We start from the raw sequence: 16,400 nt of genomic DNA on the forward strand, positions 1-16,400 counted from the left end.
CACAGACATTTTGAACATTCCAAGTACGAGCCTGATTCAAGACCTCCACCATCTTCCCTATCCCCCCCCAAAAAAGGATCACAGGACTCAATGACTGCAGTCTCTGGTAATGGACTTTTTTGAGCACCTGGTGCTGTCCCACCTTGAAACCATCACAGACCCACTCCTGGACCCCCTGCAGTCCGCCTACACAGAGCCAACAGGAGACCCACTCCTGGACCCCCTGCAGTCCGCCTACACAGAGCCAACAGGTCTGTGGACGATGCTGCAAACATGGCCCACCACTTCATCCTCCAATACCTGGACCAGGATCACGCCAAGATCCTGTTTGTGGATTTCAACACCTCCTTTAACACCATCATCCCAGCTTTGGTGCAGGACAAACTGTGATTCCAAGAATTGGTCATAATGTTTGGGTACAGAGAGCCAGGACGCAAACATTTATGTTAAACTGTCTGTCAACTGTCTGACAAAATTGTCCGTATTCGTTTTAAGTTCTTTCATTGGTGTCAATGATGCAATCTAAACTCTGTTGGAATCTGGCAGATGGATTATTGCCAATGGACTTTGGTTGCCATCTAGTGGACATGGATGTAACGACAATCCCAGCAGAAAACAGGATTCTGCCAATACAAATTAATTGAATAAAGAGACACCATAGGCTGACATATTTTGGATACATGACACTACATGAGTGTACATTTTGTACACTCGTGTACTCAACCTTCAATAAAATTAAATATCAACTCACTGCTGGTTAGAATTTTACTGCGGTGGTCAGCCTATATAAACAGTCCTTCCCAGTTCCCTCACTGAATTGCTCTTCCTACGATTTCTTAAAATTTTCTGCGTTTTAGGGAGTTTTGCCTTGTCTTCACTGATGGTTTAGGTGGGTTATCAGTGCTTATCTGGGGGTAAGCCATTGGCATTACTTGTTAAACTAGGTTTGATTTGATGTCCTGTCCGCATGGGTATATCTACCCCATGTTGGGATAGATCTGGGGGGTCAGATGGCTGAGTGGTTAGGGAATCGGGCTATTAATCAGAAGGTTGCCGGTGCGATTCCTGGCCTTGAAAAATGACGTTGTGTCCTTGGGCAAGGCACTTCACCCTACTTGCCTCGGGGGAATGTCCCTTTACTTACTGTAAGTCGCTCTGGATAAGAGCGTCTGCTAAATGACTAAATGTAATGTAAACTGTAATGTTAGCCTTGTCCTGCCTTGTTATTGTATGTACTTGTGCTATGTTAGCTCCACGCCAGAGAGTTTCCCCCTTAGACAGAACCAATCTGCCAAAGTCAAACCTATTTTCATGGCAATAAATGGTTAAATCAATACGTGAGTGTCTTGACTGAAATCTCGTTATTCAATCAATGAGGTAAACAAGCAACATCATCAGAGGAAATATGGGTTGGAGTTTCAGCTCAGGTGAGGGTACAGAAGTTTCTTGTGGCCAGCAGACACATACTGAAAGCTGAGGTTTCACTGTGAATAGGAGTGAAACCATAGGAGAACTGGCATTGAGTCCTGTTTATAGAAGTAAAAAAAGGTTTGTGATAATGTTGATAGTAAATCAATACAAATTGTAGTCAATAATACATGTGAGTAGTCTGCGAAAAAAGGATTGAGAACATTATGAGGAAAATGACACAGTGAGGTTGTAATAAACTAAAACAGTAACAATGACGTTTACTCCAGTTACACAATTTGACTCCAGATCCAGGTATGGACTCTGAACATTGAAGTCTCAAACATAACTTGCCATAACATAAACCTCAATGCTACTTGAAGCTTTAATTTGATTTTGTGTTTGTACTGGCATATTTGTGTCTGCCTGGTTATACTTTAACCTTGCTGTGCTTATGTAGGTTATCTTAACTGGGTTTCGTTGTAAAGAGACATTGGTCTCAATTGGTGTTCCCCTAGGACCCATGTCATTTCTGTAATGTTATCAAATGTAGGCTAGGGTTCTCTTAACTTTGTTATAATCATAATTCTTGAATTATATGTTATTTGTAAGACATGCAATCACTTAAAGCTGCTGGCAATAATCGAGATATTTTATTGCAGCAAGTGGATTGAATCCACCTACATGGCCAAACACCGGAAGGACTCACACAAGGATTCACACCAAAAGCTCATCCACTTTTTACCCATGTTTTTAAATCTGAGTGAAAAGGGTATAACAACGAATTTACAATTATTACATACAATAAATAAATACAAATAAATAACGTGTACATTCAGTGCCAAATCAATTCAAATGTCGGATAATAAATACACATAGCTTGTGATGATAATAAATACACAGTGTAACAAAAATGATTGCCCCTGAGATATGAGCAAATATGAGCCAAACTACAAATGAAATTCAAACCAAGTGCAATATTACGGCACCTGTGGTGCCACAGGAATAAGCAAACACGAGTATGTCCATGCCATGCTTATCCTGCTCACACAAGGAAAACCACAACACTCTTAAACACGCAAACACACAATGTGCTTCAAGAAGACATTCACAGATTATGAATTTGATATGGCTCAGCATGATGCCCAGTAATCTATCAGTAACAGATCTCTCATTCTAAACTGAATGCAGCTATGTTCCCTTCATTGGACCAATGACTACCACTGAGAAGTAGCCTAAACAAGTACAAAAAAGCAAAACATTTTTGGACAAAATTATCAGACGTAGTAAAAGTTTGATTTTCATAGCAGTGTTTTGGACTAGACTTGCTGGTCACACTAACTACAGTGTATAGCTTTGAGGTGACATGTTAGTCATAAAACAGGATTGCTTTTGACTATCGTTCTACTTGTATTTCTCTTGAATGGTTCTTGGAATTTTTGAAGGAATGTCGTACTCCACAGAGTCCCCTTGGCTCTGACTATAGGTCCTGGTGAAGGTTACTGTGAGGGTGGCTCTGACTATAGGTCCAGGTGAAGGTTACTGTGAGGGTGGCTCTGACTATAGGTCCTGGTGAAGGTTACTGTGAGGGTGAGGGTGGCTCTGACTATAGGTCCAGGTGAAGGTTACTGTGAGGGTGAGGGTGGCTCTGACTATAGGTCCTGGTGAAGGTTACTGTGAGGGTGGCTCTGACTATAGGTCCAGGTGAAGGTTACTGTGAGGGTGAGGGTGGCTCTGCTCCTCTCTGTCCGCCTCCCTAGTCTCTCGGTGGGTCACCAGTCTCTGATAGCGGGCCTGCCGCTGCTGGTCCGGGTCCACGTTGACCCACGACTTGGCTACCCACTTCACCCCCCGGGTGACTGGGCAGCTACCATGGAGGGAGTACTCATCCAGCTCACCCATCCACCCTGAGAGAGGAGAAAGGGGTGAGAGGAGAAGGGGGTGAAGGAGGGAGCCTAGCGGGCAGTAAGAATCACAGAATGCCCCTGTGAGACGTGTGAGAAGCGGTCAAATGAAGTTTAGGGTCAGAATCCTTACCTTTTCCATCAGAAAGGTGGTTGTACCAAAGGAGAGCAGTGCCAGCAGTGGGCCTTGTCCTCAGATTCCCTCTGGCGCAGTGCTGCTGTGTGTCTGTCAGATCCACACCCCCCTGCAGCAGAGCCTGAGAAACACACACACACTCATTACCTTTCTATCATAGACACATTTGCTGACAAGATTCGAATTGTGTTTGTTGCGAATCAAGAGGTGCTTCGACTTCTGAGGTACAAGTAGTTCTGTCTTTCAAAGCCCTTATTGTGAAGTGGACTGAAACTTTGATGAGGACCGGTGACCGCGTTCACCCACCTCCTCCTCATAGGTGCGATTATCTGCCACAGGGAAGCTGGTCTCTCCACCCCCCTCCACAGCATTCAAGTAGAACAACACAGTAATATACCTGAGATGAAACAGAGATATTCACTATATCATTAAGAAAAATGATAATAGTTCAAAAAGGTCAATGCAAACCGTGACTAAAAAGAGTAGACTGCTTTCAATGAAAAACAAATTGTGGTCATGATTTTCCAAGTAAGAATTTTGTGAATGTTTTCCTTTTAGTTTAACTAAAAAATAAGGTTGAAAATGCTGACACGGCTCAATAAGTACCTCTGGGTAAGGTACAAAAATATGAAACAAATTCCAAACACATTCAAATGAGCTGGTACCTCTATCAAAATTCTAAGCAAATGTGAAAGAGCATGTAGGGAGAGGAACCGTTGAGACGCACACACCTGCAGGAGATCTCCGTGAGTGCAGATGTGTTTCCTGCCAGACACGTGTGTGCACAGGTCGTCCCTGAGTGGGAGGGGCTGCTGTCATGGTGGGCGTGACTAAATCCTCCCTGCTCATAGCGAAGGACCTGAAGAGGCTCGCTCAGCACAACCAATGGGGAGGGAAGACGTGTCAAACGAGTTACCCTGGAGACAGGAAGACAGAAGAAAGCGGTCATAACCAGCCAAAAACGTGTTCTAATAGCCTACATCCCGAGTGTGCACAAGCGACACTATTAACAGGTCCTCTACCCCTGTGCTCCACTAAAGTTAAACTGGTCACTGTTTAAAGGTGTGTCATGAATTTAAGGGTGGACAACGTCCACCAGATTAGGTTACTTGTGAATAAATCTTCAGCAAATAGCATGCTTTGAAATAGCTACTATTCTGCGTGTGAGTATTGCCTTTCCAAAAATATCAACTTTTTAATATTAAACCTATGTGTACAGTGTTTTTTCAATACAAAAGGCTGGGGAAAAAAAGTCTCTCTCACTCTCTGGGGGTCACTCTCACCACGCTGTGGTGTTGAAAAGGGGTGACTTTTTGTCTGGATTTTCCACAGGCACTGTCTGTGTGTGCTACCTGTTCCTGAGTGTGTGTAGTACGTGGTGGGATCCTGGGCCTTGGTACAGCCACGTGTGCTTGCTCTTCTGTTTCGGCCGGCCCTGCCCGGCTCCACCTTGCTGCTGCTGCAGGGGTTGCTGGGACATGCCGTCGCACACACGCCGGAACTCCTCCAAACTCAGCACACCTGCCGGAACACAGACACACAAATCTTATTGAGGAATTCCATTTACTGGCGTTTTCCGTGACTGCTCTTCCCCTTTCATTGTCTTTATATTCCTGTGTACTAGTCCGTGTTGTCACACTCTTTCTCCTTCCCATTGCCCCCCCCCCCCCCCCCCCTCTTCCGCCATGTACTACTGTACGCCTTTACTTTCGCCTGAGCGAACATCCGGCCCCCCTACCCTTGTGAGACCGCGCCCCAGCCGAAACAATAGCTCTGGGGTGCCTGGGCTGGAGGGGGAAGAGGAGGGGGATCCGGTCGAAATGTTAAGGAAGGGGGTCAGAGATTTTAATGAGATGCGATAGGGCACTTCCAGACTGGAACACGCAAACGCCCGTCTCCCCTCGCCCACGTTCATACCCAACCTTTACACACACAGATTCTTGCTCCCCAAGGTAAGAAGGACAGACTGGGATGGACATGCTTTGAGCACGCATGCTCATCCCAACGGTCACCACACAGACACTAACCTGCTGGGCTGGCTTCCAGGCCTGCGAGCGTCTGTCGTAGGTTTTCGGGACCGAGCCACGTTCCCTCTCTCGATCGGGAATGACTCAGGATCTGAGACGAGAGACAGAAACACACGACCTGGATGACGACGGCAAGATCAGCTTCACCTCGTACAGCTCTACTATCCTCCAAAGTCACACATTCCAGCTGAACCATTTTCACGCCAATTATCTTTCTCTCAACCTCGTTTTTTTCCTTCTCTTTCTGCCTGCAATTTCCAGGCTCTCTTGCTACACTTCTTCATCTCCCAGCTCTTCCCCGTCCCTTTCTCTCTCAGCCCACCTCCAGCCCTCCCCTCATTCTAACCTCCTCCCTCTGCAGGAACCCGTCCTGGTCCAGGTCTAGCAGGCTGAAGATCTCTGCTGTGCTCAGTGACAGCGGGGGCTGCCCTGTCTCCTCCCGGGCACCAGAGGGCAGTGTGACCTGGCTCTCCATCAGCCCCTTCAGCTGGGCCAGCTGCACCACCACGCCACACTCCTCTTCGGACAGGAAGCCTGGGATCTCTGACACGAAGAGGAAGAACAGGCGATTACAGTGTCTTACATATTATGCACGACACATTAGAACTGTTAGTGTAACAGCAAACCCACTTTTTCTGTGAAATTTTAGGCTTACTTATGGTGAAAAACCTTTCAGTATTGGTGTTTGTTCCAACAAAACACACAAAATCGCACTATCCTAACTTGATAGATACGGTAACGTACCAAGATGTGTTCCTGTACACATGTTACAGCACTGTTAACACTACTGTACTACAAACAACAAACTGCATAAAAGCTAAGACCATCAGGTAGTTTGTCATTGCCGGGTGATCCAGTCATTCTCATTTTAAAGCGATTGAGTGTGAGTAACTGTCGTGTGAGTGGATTAGGGGACAAACATCCCAGTCGACAGCGCAAACGTAATCTTTCAAATTACTACTGCAAATGGATTAGCTTAGTTGATTATCGACCTGTAGAGTCTATTATGTCCAATACAATTTAAATACTTAATGTATGTCTGTTTCATCGGACTTGACCTATCAGGTTAAACCGTAGAGGATCAGTAAGTCACTGTCTGGATAAAAGAAAGGGAAAAAATCATCAGCATTGGCAACATAGCACAAAGTACACTGGCGCAATAGAAGTGCACCTAGCACAAGTTATTATTTAACAGCCTGTTAACCAGACTTCCACTGCCGTGTCTGTTGAAGGGGCCATGCCTCTCGGTGTCAATTTGAAGCAGGTGAAGCTGTGTGTGTGTGTGTGAGCAAAGAGGATACTTAAGTGAATGCGGATATGGGGATAATGAGCGACCCCCCGCCCACCCCCTCCCTCGAGAGAGCAATTTGCGGTGTGGCCAGGCCCATTGACAATGCTAATGACCCCGGGGCGCTGAATGTCTCTCACAGGGGACTGAGAGCACAGCTGCATTGTTGTCCTCCCCTGGGTGTGAGTGGGTGGTTTGATTGTGTGTTAGTTGGTATGTGGGGGAGTAGCGTCGTCACGAACCCCTCAGAGATCCCAGCAGAGTCAGTAGCATCTCGTCCACCATTTCCACCGCTTCGACATGACCCGAAGCTTAGTATTACACGCGACCTTACACTGCCTTGCACATACCAGGAATAATCACATGACCGCAACCAGGTAAATATGGGCATGCAATATAAATATGGGCATGCGATATGCCCTGTCTAGTTGCCTAGTTGTCATGTGCGTCTACCAATCTCTCCTAATGAAACGCTTCCAGGCAGACGGCTGCCAGTACAGTAGAGGCCTTGTTCACCCCTGGGGCCTTTATACTGTACTTAGAGAGTTGGCTAATCCCTATTGTCCAGTCAGGCCTCATTACCCTGGGCCCACGATCTGAATGAAGAGGACTGAGCCTTCCTCCTCTCCCTCCCGCCTCCTCACTCTCTCTTTCTTTTCCCTCTCTCCAGAGAGGAAGTGACCTGCTTGTCTGGGACAGGAATCAGGTCACGACTGCACAGCGGGGCCACACTAACATTTCCCTGTCCCACACGCATGTTCACACACTCATGCTGGGTCTTTCTCTCTCTCGCACACACACACACACACAGACACACACGGATGCAGACATCCACATTCACGTGTAATTAAACAAACAGGCACCAACGCTAGCGTGAAAACTGGTAAATGTGTCTGTTTGCTAATTACAGGCTTCTTGCGTTCTCTCTTCTCAAGGATGTGGTGTTGATGAGGTCTTAAAAACTTGCCTGTCACTTGGTAAGAAGGGTGATTGGGGGAGATAAGAAGCAATAGGGTCATAGAAGGATAGAATAGCTGTGCTTGCGGGGAGGGGGAGAGGGAGGGGGGAGAGAACAGAAGGGTTCGTGACATGGGAGGAACTCATTTTCCTCATTTCAAGCTGTGTGGACGGAAGGACCAGAAAGTCAGGACAACTCACTCAAATGAGTACATAACGGACACAAACCCCCGACATCTTTGAATCACACACACACACACACACACACACACACACACACACACACACACACACACACACACACACACACACACTACAGCAAATGGGTGAGCAGCACATCTGATCCTCAAGCACTTTCCCTTGTTCCCCACCCCATTCCCCCCCCCCCCCCCAACCAACCATTGTTACCCCCTAGCTCCCCTTCCCCCGCTATGCAAATGCACCCGAAGCCTACAGAGAGGTGGTGCATCACCGCCGCCTTGTATAAATACACCTATGCTGGTCTCTCCTCACTCACTCACTCACTCGCTGTCCTGCGAAGACCACATCTCACCACACGCAGGTGAGGACCCTCTACAACTTCTCCTACCCTGGAATATTCACCTGGGTTCCTGGCAACAACAACAACAACAACATGTCTGCGCCTCCATCTATCTCCTCTTCCCTTCAGAGGCGTCACATTCCAGCGCCTGTCCTGCTCCTCCTGCTTCTTGTAGGGTCTGGCTACCCCTCCGTCCTGAGGCCTGGAGCTGGTGGTGGGGCCGAGGCTAAAGTGAGGGCCAGATCAAGGGTGAGGACCGGGGCTGGGGCTGAAGCTGAGGCTAGGCTTGGGGCTGCCGAGTCTCAGATCGAGATAGTGACCGGCAGTGACGTTGAGGAATGGACCGGAGCAGGAGTTCTCTCGGGGTCAATCCTGTCACACGGTGGCGGAGGCGGGCAGTGGGACTCGCGCGGCTCCTCTCGTTGTGTGCCCGTTCCATCTGGCATGGCCCTGTGCCAGGACATTGGCTACGACACCATGAGGATGCCCAACCTGCTGGGGCACGAGTCGCCGGGGGAGGCCGTGCAGCAGAGCGCCAGCTGGCTCCCCCTGCTCGCCAGGGAATGTCACCCTGACGCACGCATCTTCCTCTGCTCACTCTTTGCTCCCATCTGCTTGGACAGGTAAGTATGCAAACACTGCCCAGCCAGCTCACATACAACGACTACAGCTACTTTAACTTGAGACATATATGGAAGATATTTGTGAAATGAGGAATTTAGGACAGTTCCCAGGTCCAGATAATGTGGAATTCTGTGAAATACATGTTCACCAGTGACTGAATATCAGGTTTATCAGTGTCTGCTTTTCAGTGGATGTTTTCAGTCAAGTCAAGCTCAAAGGAAAGCATATTTTTAGATCACATCCCGGTCCTTGTACACCTATTTAACAATGTATGCCCCCCCAAAACAAAACAATTTCTTTGTATTCTTCTATCAAAACGAGTGTGTGCTTACGTAAGCTTGTACCAACCAATTTCAACCAATAATATCCTGACATCGACTCATCTATCAATATTCAACTTTTAGCAGCACAGAGCTAAGATTCTTTAGTTAGCTAGCTCGCAACAGTATGAGTGTTTGCCACAGTCAAATCAAATGTATCCCAACATTATGTACCGCCTATCTATCCTTGCACTCTGCTGAACGTCACAATAAGGAAGTTATACTACCGAAGCAGTTTCATCTCAACTTAAAAACTTGATAATAATTGATGGGGGGCGTCTAAATATTTTTGTTGTTGTTGTGAAATTACTACTTGTAAATCCACAAAGTATTACAATGAGGTCAATATGCTGCCTTTTTAAAAGGCTCCAAACAAGAGACCCTGAAAACGAATATATGTTGGGAGGTTCTCTGGATGGGAGTCAGGTGGCTGAGCGGTTAGGGAGTCGGGCTAGTAATCTGAAGGTTACCGGTTCGATTCCCGGCTCTGCAAAATGACGTTGTGTCCTTGGGCAAAGCACTTCACCCTACTTGCCTCGGGGGGAATGTCCCTGTACTTACTGTAAATCGCTCTGGATAAGAGCGTCTGCTAAATGACTAAATGTAAATGTTCTCTACCATCACTCATCTTCAAACCCATCCTTGTTTCCTTTTCCCATTGTCATGTTCTATCTTTCCCCAGGTTTGTCTCACCCTGCAGGAGTATCTGCGAGGCTGTGAGGGACAGCTGTGCTCCAATCATGAGTTGCTATGGCTACCCCTGGCCAGATATTCTACGTTGTGACCAGTTTCCTGCTGACCACTTGATGTGCATCTCATCCATCACCAACGCCAGTGTCAGCGTCAGCGCGAGGGGGCACAAAGGTGACACAACAGATGCACGCAAGCACACACACACACATGAACACATTGACGACATACCCAGTCATCTCTTCGAATGAGAGACGTTAACCCTTTCATACGTTGCGCGTTTCCCCAGTACCCCAGGCCAGCTGTCGAGACTGTGAGTTAGAGGAGGCCTCCTCAGCCAAAGACCTGCTAGAAACCTTCTGTAGGAGTGATTTTGGTGAGCGAACCCGACCCCACACCCTCCTTGACTATCTCGGGCTCCCTCTTGTCAAGTCTTGTTCCTATTAAATAAGCCACTTCTTGAATTGAGCTGCATCCACGTGACCGTTCCCTCCTCTCCCCAGTGGTGAAACTGCGCCTGACGAGGCTCGAGTCCAGCCAGGTGAGCCTGACCCAGTTCACCCTGGCCTCCAAGCTGGAGGTCCTGAAGCACGGCCCGCTGCTGGGGGGCCAGATCCGCTCCCGCATGCAGCTGTGGCTGGAGAGGGACGCCACCTGCGTCCGGAACATGACGCGGCGCCAGCCCCGCGGCGGCACCTTCTTGGTGACGGGGACCATGCAGGGGGAGCGGCTGGTGGTCAACAAGGCCTTTGCCTGGCAAAAACGGGACCGGAATCTGATGGTGGCAGCACGCAAGTGGAAGAGACACCGGTGCAGAAACTAGAGCTATGGGGCTTGAGATGGGTTGAGTAGACCGCAGAACCCCATGCTACTGAGCTTTAAAACATTGCAGAACACAACGTCTTCTGAAAAATGTACATATCTATATATTATAAGCAAATATCCTCAAACTATATTTTTTAAACAATAGAAAAACAGTCACTTAACATCTAGTATTGTTTTTTGTTTTGCTTCTTCCGGGTCAGGGAAATAAACTGCCATGTGTAAAAATAATAATTAAAGTTGCATCCATGTGCTTTTCTTTTTACCCATTGTATTGTTTTAGTCATCTCTGCCTACTTTTCAATTTACCATTTTAGACACAGTCAGTAGGCTTACCAAAGAGCAGAGGCTTGAGGCTCAAGGTTTTCATCTGGTGTGTTCTGTCTGGCACCAAATACACCTTCTGAACATGACCCACCTAAGGACAAGTATGTCACATTAATAACATTATACTGGATTGGACTAATCTAAGACAGTAGCAAGAGTGCATGCATGTTAAACTGAATGAGTTAAAAGTGCACAACATTGCAGATGATCAAATGTGGTAGATGGAATGGGCTACACGATTGATTGTTCTCGTCTCTGCTCCTCACCCTTATTCCTTCAATACGAGGCAGGCTGAAACTCTGACGATCATCCAAATCAGTGTCTAGTGGTTGGTCAGACCGGGAAAGAGGACTTCCAGCTGTAGGAGAGCCACCGTCGGAATTGATGTCCGGGGGTCCGTTGCTGTAGTGCACGTACAGTAGCAGAGCAATTACGTTTATAATGTACACATGGAAGAAAACCATGACCACCACAAAATAAGCCCTTGAGCAGACATTGCTTTTCTGAATCTGCAATCGCTCTCGCCCCGGCAGCGGTGGCAGTTGCGGGGGCATATACGACAGTGATTCGTTACACGGGTTCTGAAGGCTTTCCTGAGATTCGCCCATCTTTAAATCACTGTGTCGTAAACTACAGACACAGCGCCTCTCAATCTGATCTAGACTAACCCGTTAGCTAGCTACACTTGCACCAAAGACTGAAACCCCGGCGTTATCCCCTTGCTAACGTCACACACACTTTCCTAGTCTAGAGTCAATGCTTCCATTTATTAACTGCCACTACTCATATATTATTATTATATAACTCATATATTTATCTATTAGAATCCAAGCTAAGCTAGCTATGCTCTAGCAGTTTCCCATGGTACCCCCTAACAACCTGCCTAACAACAACAACATCCAGAAACAAGAGTACCCGGTGGGACATTGAAACAAATCTACTAGCGCCCTCTGGCGATAAAGTCACAGAATAAACTGTTAACAATTTACCCTAGTGTTCTGGATACAAATGTTCCTTGACTTTGTGCATTTACATTTATTCATTTAGCAGATGCTTTTATCCAAAGCGACTTCCAAGAGAGAGCTTTACAAAGTGCATAGGTCACTGATAATAACAACAAGATAGCCACAAAAACATTGCGAGTAGCCAAAACATAAGCACATATTGTGAACAACCAAAATAAGTGCCAAAGGGCATCCTGTGTGTGTTCAGCAACTTCTGTATCTCTCCTAACCTGTGTCTTCAATCACTGAGCTCTTTACCATGTGTTTATTGTTCTCTGTAAATCCCCTGAGCATGACCTCTTGCTGTCCCTTTCAGCCTAGAGAAAGCAGCCTGTTTATTCATTAATTGATTTAGTAACATTGTAGGCCTATTATGTATGGCCACTGGCAATAGTTATGTGCTTGAATTTTCTCATCATGTAGGCCCTGATTCAGCTCTTTTGCACACTGTATATCAGAATTATTTGACCATAACTACATTTGAATACTAATAGTTGTGCTATAATAGTTAAATAGTTGTTAAAATATAATTAAATTAAATTGTGCCACTTGTAAGCCTATACTGTAGGCTACACCACATTGTAGCTAACAAACCCTCAATAAATCAAATTTGGGCCAACATGTATAAAAAATACAACCAGTAGGATAAACAGTTTCTTTACATTATATTTATTTTTGCTGCATTCAAGTCTTTGTAATACTATATAATAAACTACTATTAGGTTTAGGCATTTACATTTTTCATCAGATACTCCACACACAAGGTTTCAAAGAGTGTCTTCATTTAGTAAACTTGGCTAACCAACAACAGCACATTACACAGGAGAGCAAAGTCTGAAGGATTAGGACAAAGGCCGCAATGGCAGTTGGTGCAGGCAACAGGAGAGATGGGATAGCATAACTGTGGCAAATGTGTGACTGAAGATTAACAGAGCAAAGCTGCTCAGTATAATTCCACAGTTGGAACACACATATCTACTACCACCAGAGAGGCCAATTATTGGACAGTTTATTTCACCCTCTTAAGAAGCTCCTTGATATCAGCCTCAATGTCGCTGGTCAGGAACCTCCTGCTATAGCGCTTATATGGTTCTCCGTCTGGGCCAACCAGGAACTTCTCAAAGTTCCAAGCAATATCATTCCTGCAGACTGGGCTCCAAATGATGAATTTGGGGTCGGTCATGAGGGCCATGGAGTCATCACTGGGAACAGGCAGCTTTTCCTTTAGATACACAAACAAGGGGTGGGCATCCTTTCCATTCACATCCATCTTTTCAAGAAGAGGGAATTTAGGCTCAAAGCCATTGCCTGGACGGATGTACTTAAGGGCCTTAAGGATCTCATCATTCTTGCAATTCTCCTGTTGAAAAAAATGGTCTAGTTTGTACACCATTAACAATAACTTTTGGAGCCAAGGAGTCAAGGAGCCAACCAAATTAAAGATATAGCTGCAGGTTTAATCTCTTCATTTGCAATCACTCCATTGGCAGCTGGGAAAACATTGTAGGCATAACCACTTTTTCACCATCTGCCCAAATAGGCTCTTGCTCAAGGTATTTTGTTTAATTCCAACAGTTTTTGCAGAAAATGGGAAACAGGTTGAATAGCCTACCTGGTGTCCAAATTGATTGCAGGGAACACCTAGAATCACAAGCCCCTTTTCGGAAAATCGCGAATGTAGCTCGTTCATCTGGGTATAGTCCCTGGTTGTAGTGCCTCAGAGAGACGCCACATTTTCGACAAGGACAACTTTTCCTTGTAATGACGACAATTTCAATATATTGCCCGACAGCAACTTTGCTGTAAAATCGTAAAATGTCTTAATAGTTCCAGACATTTTTGGCGAAACTTAACGCTCCCCTGAGTTGACAATTCTAACAACGAGATTGATCTTCCGCTTTTCATATAACCCCAAGAAGCCCAACCCCCTTGTATTTGTAAGTAGAAAGTCGTGGAAAAATCCTAAAACAATGGTCCAACTTCCTGTAACACAGATCCGACTGGAAAACGATGATGCATCACAGAGTGGTATGGGAGCTGCACAGACAGGGACGGCAAGGCCCTACGTAGTGTGGTCAGGTCTGCTGAGTTCATCATCGGCAGGAAGCTCCCAGCCCTACAGGACACCTACCACACATCTCTCAGGAAAGCTGGCAGGATTCTAAGAGTCTTTTACTACCCATACTTCAGTCTTTTTACCTCGTTGCCTTCTGGCAGGCGATACCGAGGCATTCGGTCTCGCACACGCAGACTGGACTACAGTTTCTTTCCAAGGGCCATCAGGCTTCTGAATGAACATTGATATGGACATTGATACACTGTCAACACACACTAGTCACTTTACACACTGTCACTTCAGCTACTGGTTGCACTTTCAGCTACTGGTTGCACAATCAGCAATATTGCACTAATTGTACCCTACTTGTCTCTAGGTCAGTATAGGTTATAAGGTTAGTATAATATATTATGTTGTTTAGTCTACTGTATTATTATTATTTTGTATATTTAGGAGTTTTATTATATTATATGTTAGCTTATCATAGGTTCAACCTATGTTTTGAGTACTTTTATATCACTTTTATGCCAGGTTGCTTTGCGTTGTCTTGTCCAAAGCATTTCAGTGCCAAGTTTGACCCTGTGTTGTTCTGTGCATCTGACAATAATAGACTTGAACTTGAATGTACACTTAGCTACCTGTAGCTGTATAGCTCTAGTCATAACTGTAGCAAATGTTTCATTCTGAGGGAAATAATACACAGAAAGCGCCAGAACTATTGTGTTTATCAGAGAATATCATGCTACATTCAGCCAGCATATTGGATTTCTTGCAATATGTTTGTATAAGTTGTATTTTGTTGGTCACATCGAGCACCACATTCAAACACTACCATGGGACTGTGGCACAAACTCTTAGGTGACCACCTGAAATCTCTTAAACCAAAGGATATCATCTTCCTTCCATGACAAACAGAAGCTTTACGGCGGATGCCAATTACTCCCTTCGAAAAAAAAACGAAAAGCTAAATGAGAGAACACTCTCTGACTGACTAAATAACAGGTCCATTTTCTCACCAGTGCACACACTGCACCATGCAAGTTGCTCTGCCCATTGGAACTAATTACGTCAGGTGGTGTGAGTCACTCCCAACAGTCTTGTTTTGGAGACTGAGAAGAGCACTTCCCTATTGCTGTTGTGAGTGATAGCTGATGCCTGTGCTTTTGGCAGGCTGGTCCAGCTAGACCCAACAGTGAGGTCAGATGAGGGGCATCAGTTGGTCATTTTATTAATTTAGACCTTCTTGAGACTACAAGGAATCAACATTGAGACCAGGGTCTCGTAAGCACACATAAAGTAATACAACTCAAGTAGGCTACGAGAAAACACAAGATAATCCATCAAAACATGTAGATATGCTAAATTCAATGCTTGCATTTTGCAGCCATTCTGGTAATACATCACATTTACCACAAGATGGCAACATCATTCACATGTCACTGTACGAGGTTATCCTGAGACAGAGAAAACAGTGAGGGAGTCACTTACCACAGAGCAGTAAACACACTAATCTGGATTGTGGATATGCTTTTTAGAGCTGTTATCTGACTGTAATCCCTACACTAACCCTCTGATGTATATCCTCTTAATCTCCCCATGGTGGGTTTAATAGTGCCCCCTTAACTCTGTGAGCCTTCAATGGAATTTGAAAGATCACACAATGAGGAAAAAAAGTTATATACTGGGCAGATACTTCAGGCTACTGAATGTGCATGAACATGTGATAGGCTGACGTTTGACCTTTGGAACACCAATCTTTATTGCGTTATTTTTCTCATTCGTCCAGGTGACATATTTCATATGCGATTTATGTCTGTTTCGACATTATAGTCTATACAATGTCGAAACTGACATACAGTATAGGCCTATATCGAAATTAACAGGTGCGCCAAAAGATCGTCATGTAGGCTATGCGGTAGGCTATGAAATCACAGGCTACTTAGATGCTCACATGGAGACACAGTAGCCTAACCTAAATCAATGGCCAGCAACAGTAGTTTTTTTTGTTGCTTATTTCAATTAGAGCAGAATTGATGTAGGCCTATAGGCTACCTATATTTGGATGGCCTATAACATAAAAACATCAACAAAACATGGTAGGCTACCAATACGTTTCCACTAGGAATTAATGAATTAATTTATGGATGGTATTTCTAGCCATTAATTATTTAGAAGGCTTTTGAAGATGTTTGGCAGGCTATATTTGGATGAAAATCCCTTTAATTAATGACCCCCCACCACAGTCACCTACACACACACGCCCCTTGCGGTGTTTTCCGGGATCACGCTATCGCTTT

General features: G+C 45.4%; 3 protein-coding genes across 3 annotated transcripts; 1 reads left to right on the forward strand and 2 right to left on the reverse strand.

Moving 5' to 3' along the window:
- Positions 1–2,045: 2,045 nt before the first annotated feature.
- LOC134018496 (transmembrane prolyl 4-hydroxylase-like) lies at positions 2,046–11,921 on the reverse strand. Its single transcript, XM_062458459.1, has 10 exons — positions 11,310–11,921; positions 11,053–11,134; positions 5,821–6,017; positions 5,475–5,565; positions 4,800–4,968; positions 4,179–4,364; positions 3,754–3,844; positions 3,445–3,568; positions 3,112–3,314; positions 2,046–2,899 (listed from the first exon to the last, which is right to left on the reverse strand). Exons 1-10 carry the CDS (start codon positions 11,649–11,651, stop codon positions 2,888–2,890), a joined length of 1,497 nt encoding a protein of 498 aa, XP_062314443.1. The 5' UTR covers positions 11,652–11,921; the 3' UTR covers positions 2,046–2,887.
- Positions 6,792–10,834, forward strand: LOC134019512 (secreted frizzled-related protein 5). The gene is made up of 5 exons (XM_062460472.1): positions 6,792–6,944; positions 8,282–8,883; positions 9,887–10,068; positions 10,184–10,270; positions 10,398–10,834. Exons 1-5 carry the CDS (start codon positions 6,792–6,794, stop codon positions 10,715–10,717), a joined length of 1,344 nt encoding a protein of 447 aa, XP_062316456.1. The 3' UTR covers positions 10,718–10,834.
- A 774-nt stretch (positions 11,922–12,695) lies between the features above and the next one.
- Positions 12,696–13,988, reverse strand: LOC134018497 (glutathione peroxidase 1-like). The gene is made up of 2 exons (XM_062458460.1): positions 13,660–13,988; positions 12,696–13,407 (listed from the first exon to the last, which is right to left on the reverse strand). Exons 1-2 carry the CDS (start codon positions 13,882–13,884, stop codon positions 13,057–13,059), a joined length of 576 nt encoding a protein of 191 aa, XP_062314444.1. The 5' UTR covers positions 13,885–13,988; the 3' UTR covers positions 12,696–13,056.
- Between the last annotated feature and the right edge of the window lie 2,412 nt (positions 13,989–16,400).

The sequence above is a fragment of the Osmerus eperlanus genome, chromosome 4, assembly GCF_963692335.1.
Source record: "Osmerus eperlanus chromosome 4, fOsmEpe2.1, whole genome shotgun sequence".
NCBI lineage: Eukaryota > Metazoa > Chordata > Actinopteri > Osmeriformes > Osmeridae > Osmerus > Osmerus eperlanus.

Excerpts from the sequence above, each read along its gene's own strand:
- LOC134019512 (XM_062460472.1), top strand. The coding sequence starts at position 6,792 with ATGGGGATAATGAGCGACCCCCCGCCCACCCCCTCCCTCGAGAGAGCA. Across the intron at positions 8,884-9,886 it reads GCTCCCATCTGCTTGGACAG|GTTTGTCTCACCCTGCAGGA; the intron begins GTAAGTATGCAA and ends ATCTTTCCCCAG. Across the intron at positions 10,271-10,397 it reads CTTCTGTAGGAGTGATTTTG|TGGTGAAACTGCGCCTGACG; the intron begins GTGAGCGAACCC and ends TCCTCTCCCCAG.
- LOC134018496 (XM_062458459.1), bottom strand. The coding sequence starts at position 11,651 with ATGGGCGAATCTCAGGAAAGCCTTCAGAACCCGTGTAACGAATCACTG. Across the intron at positions 4,365-4,799 it reads CTACACACACTCAGGAACAG|GGTAACTCGTTTGACACGTC; the intron begins GTAGCACACACA and ends TCCTGTCTCCAG. Across the intron at positions 3,845-4,178 it reads CTCACGGAGATCTCCTGCAG|GTATATTACTGTGTTGTTCT; the intron begins GTGTGTGCGTCT and ends GTTTCATCTCAG.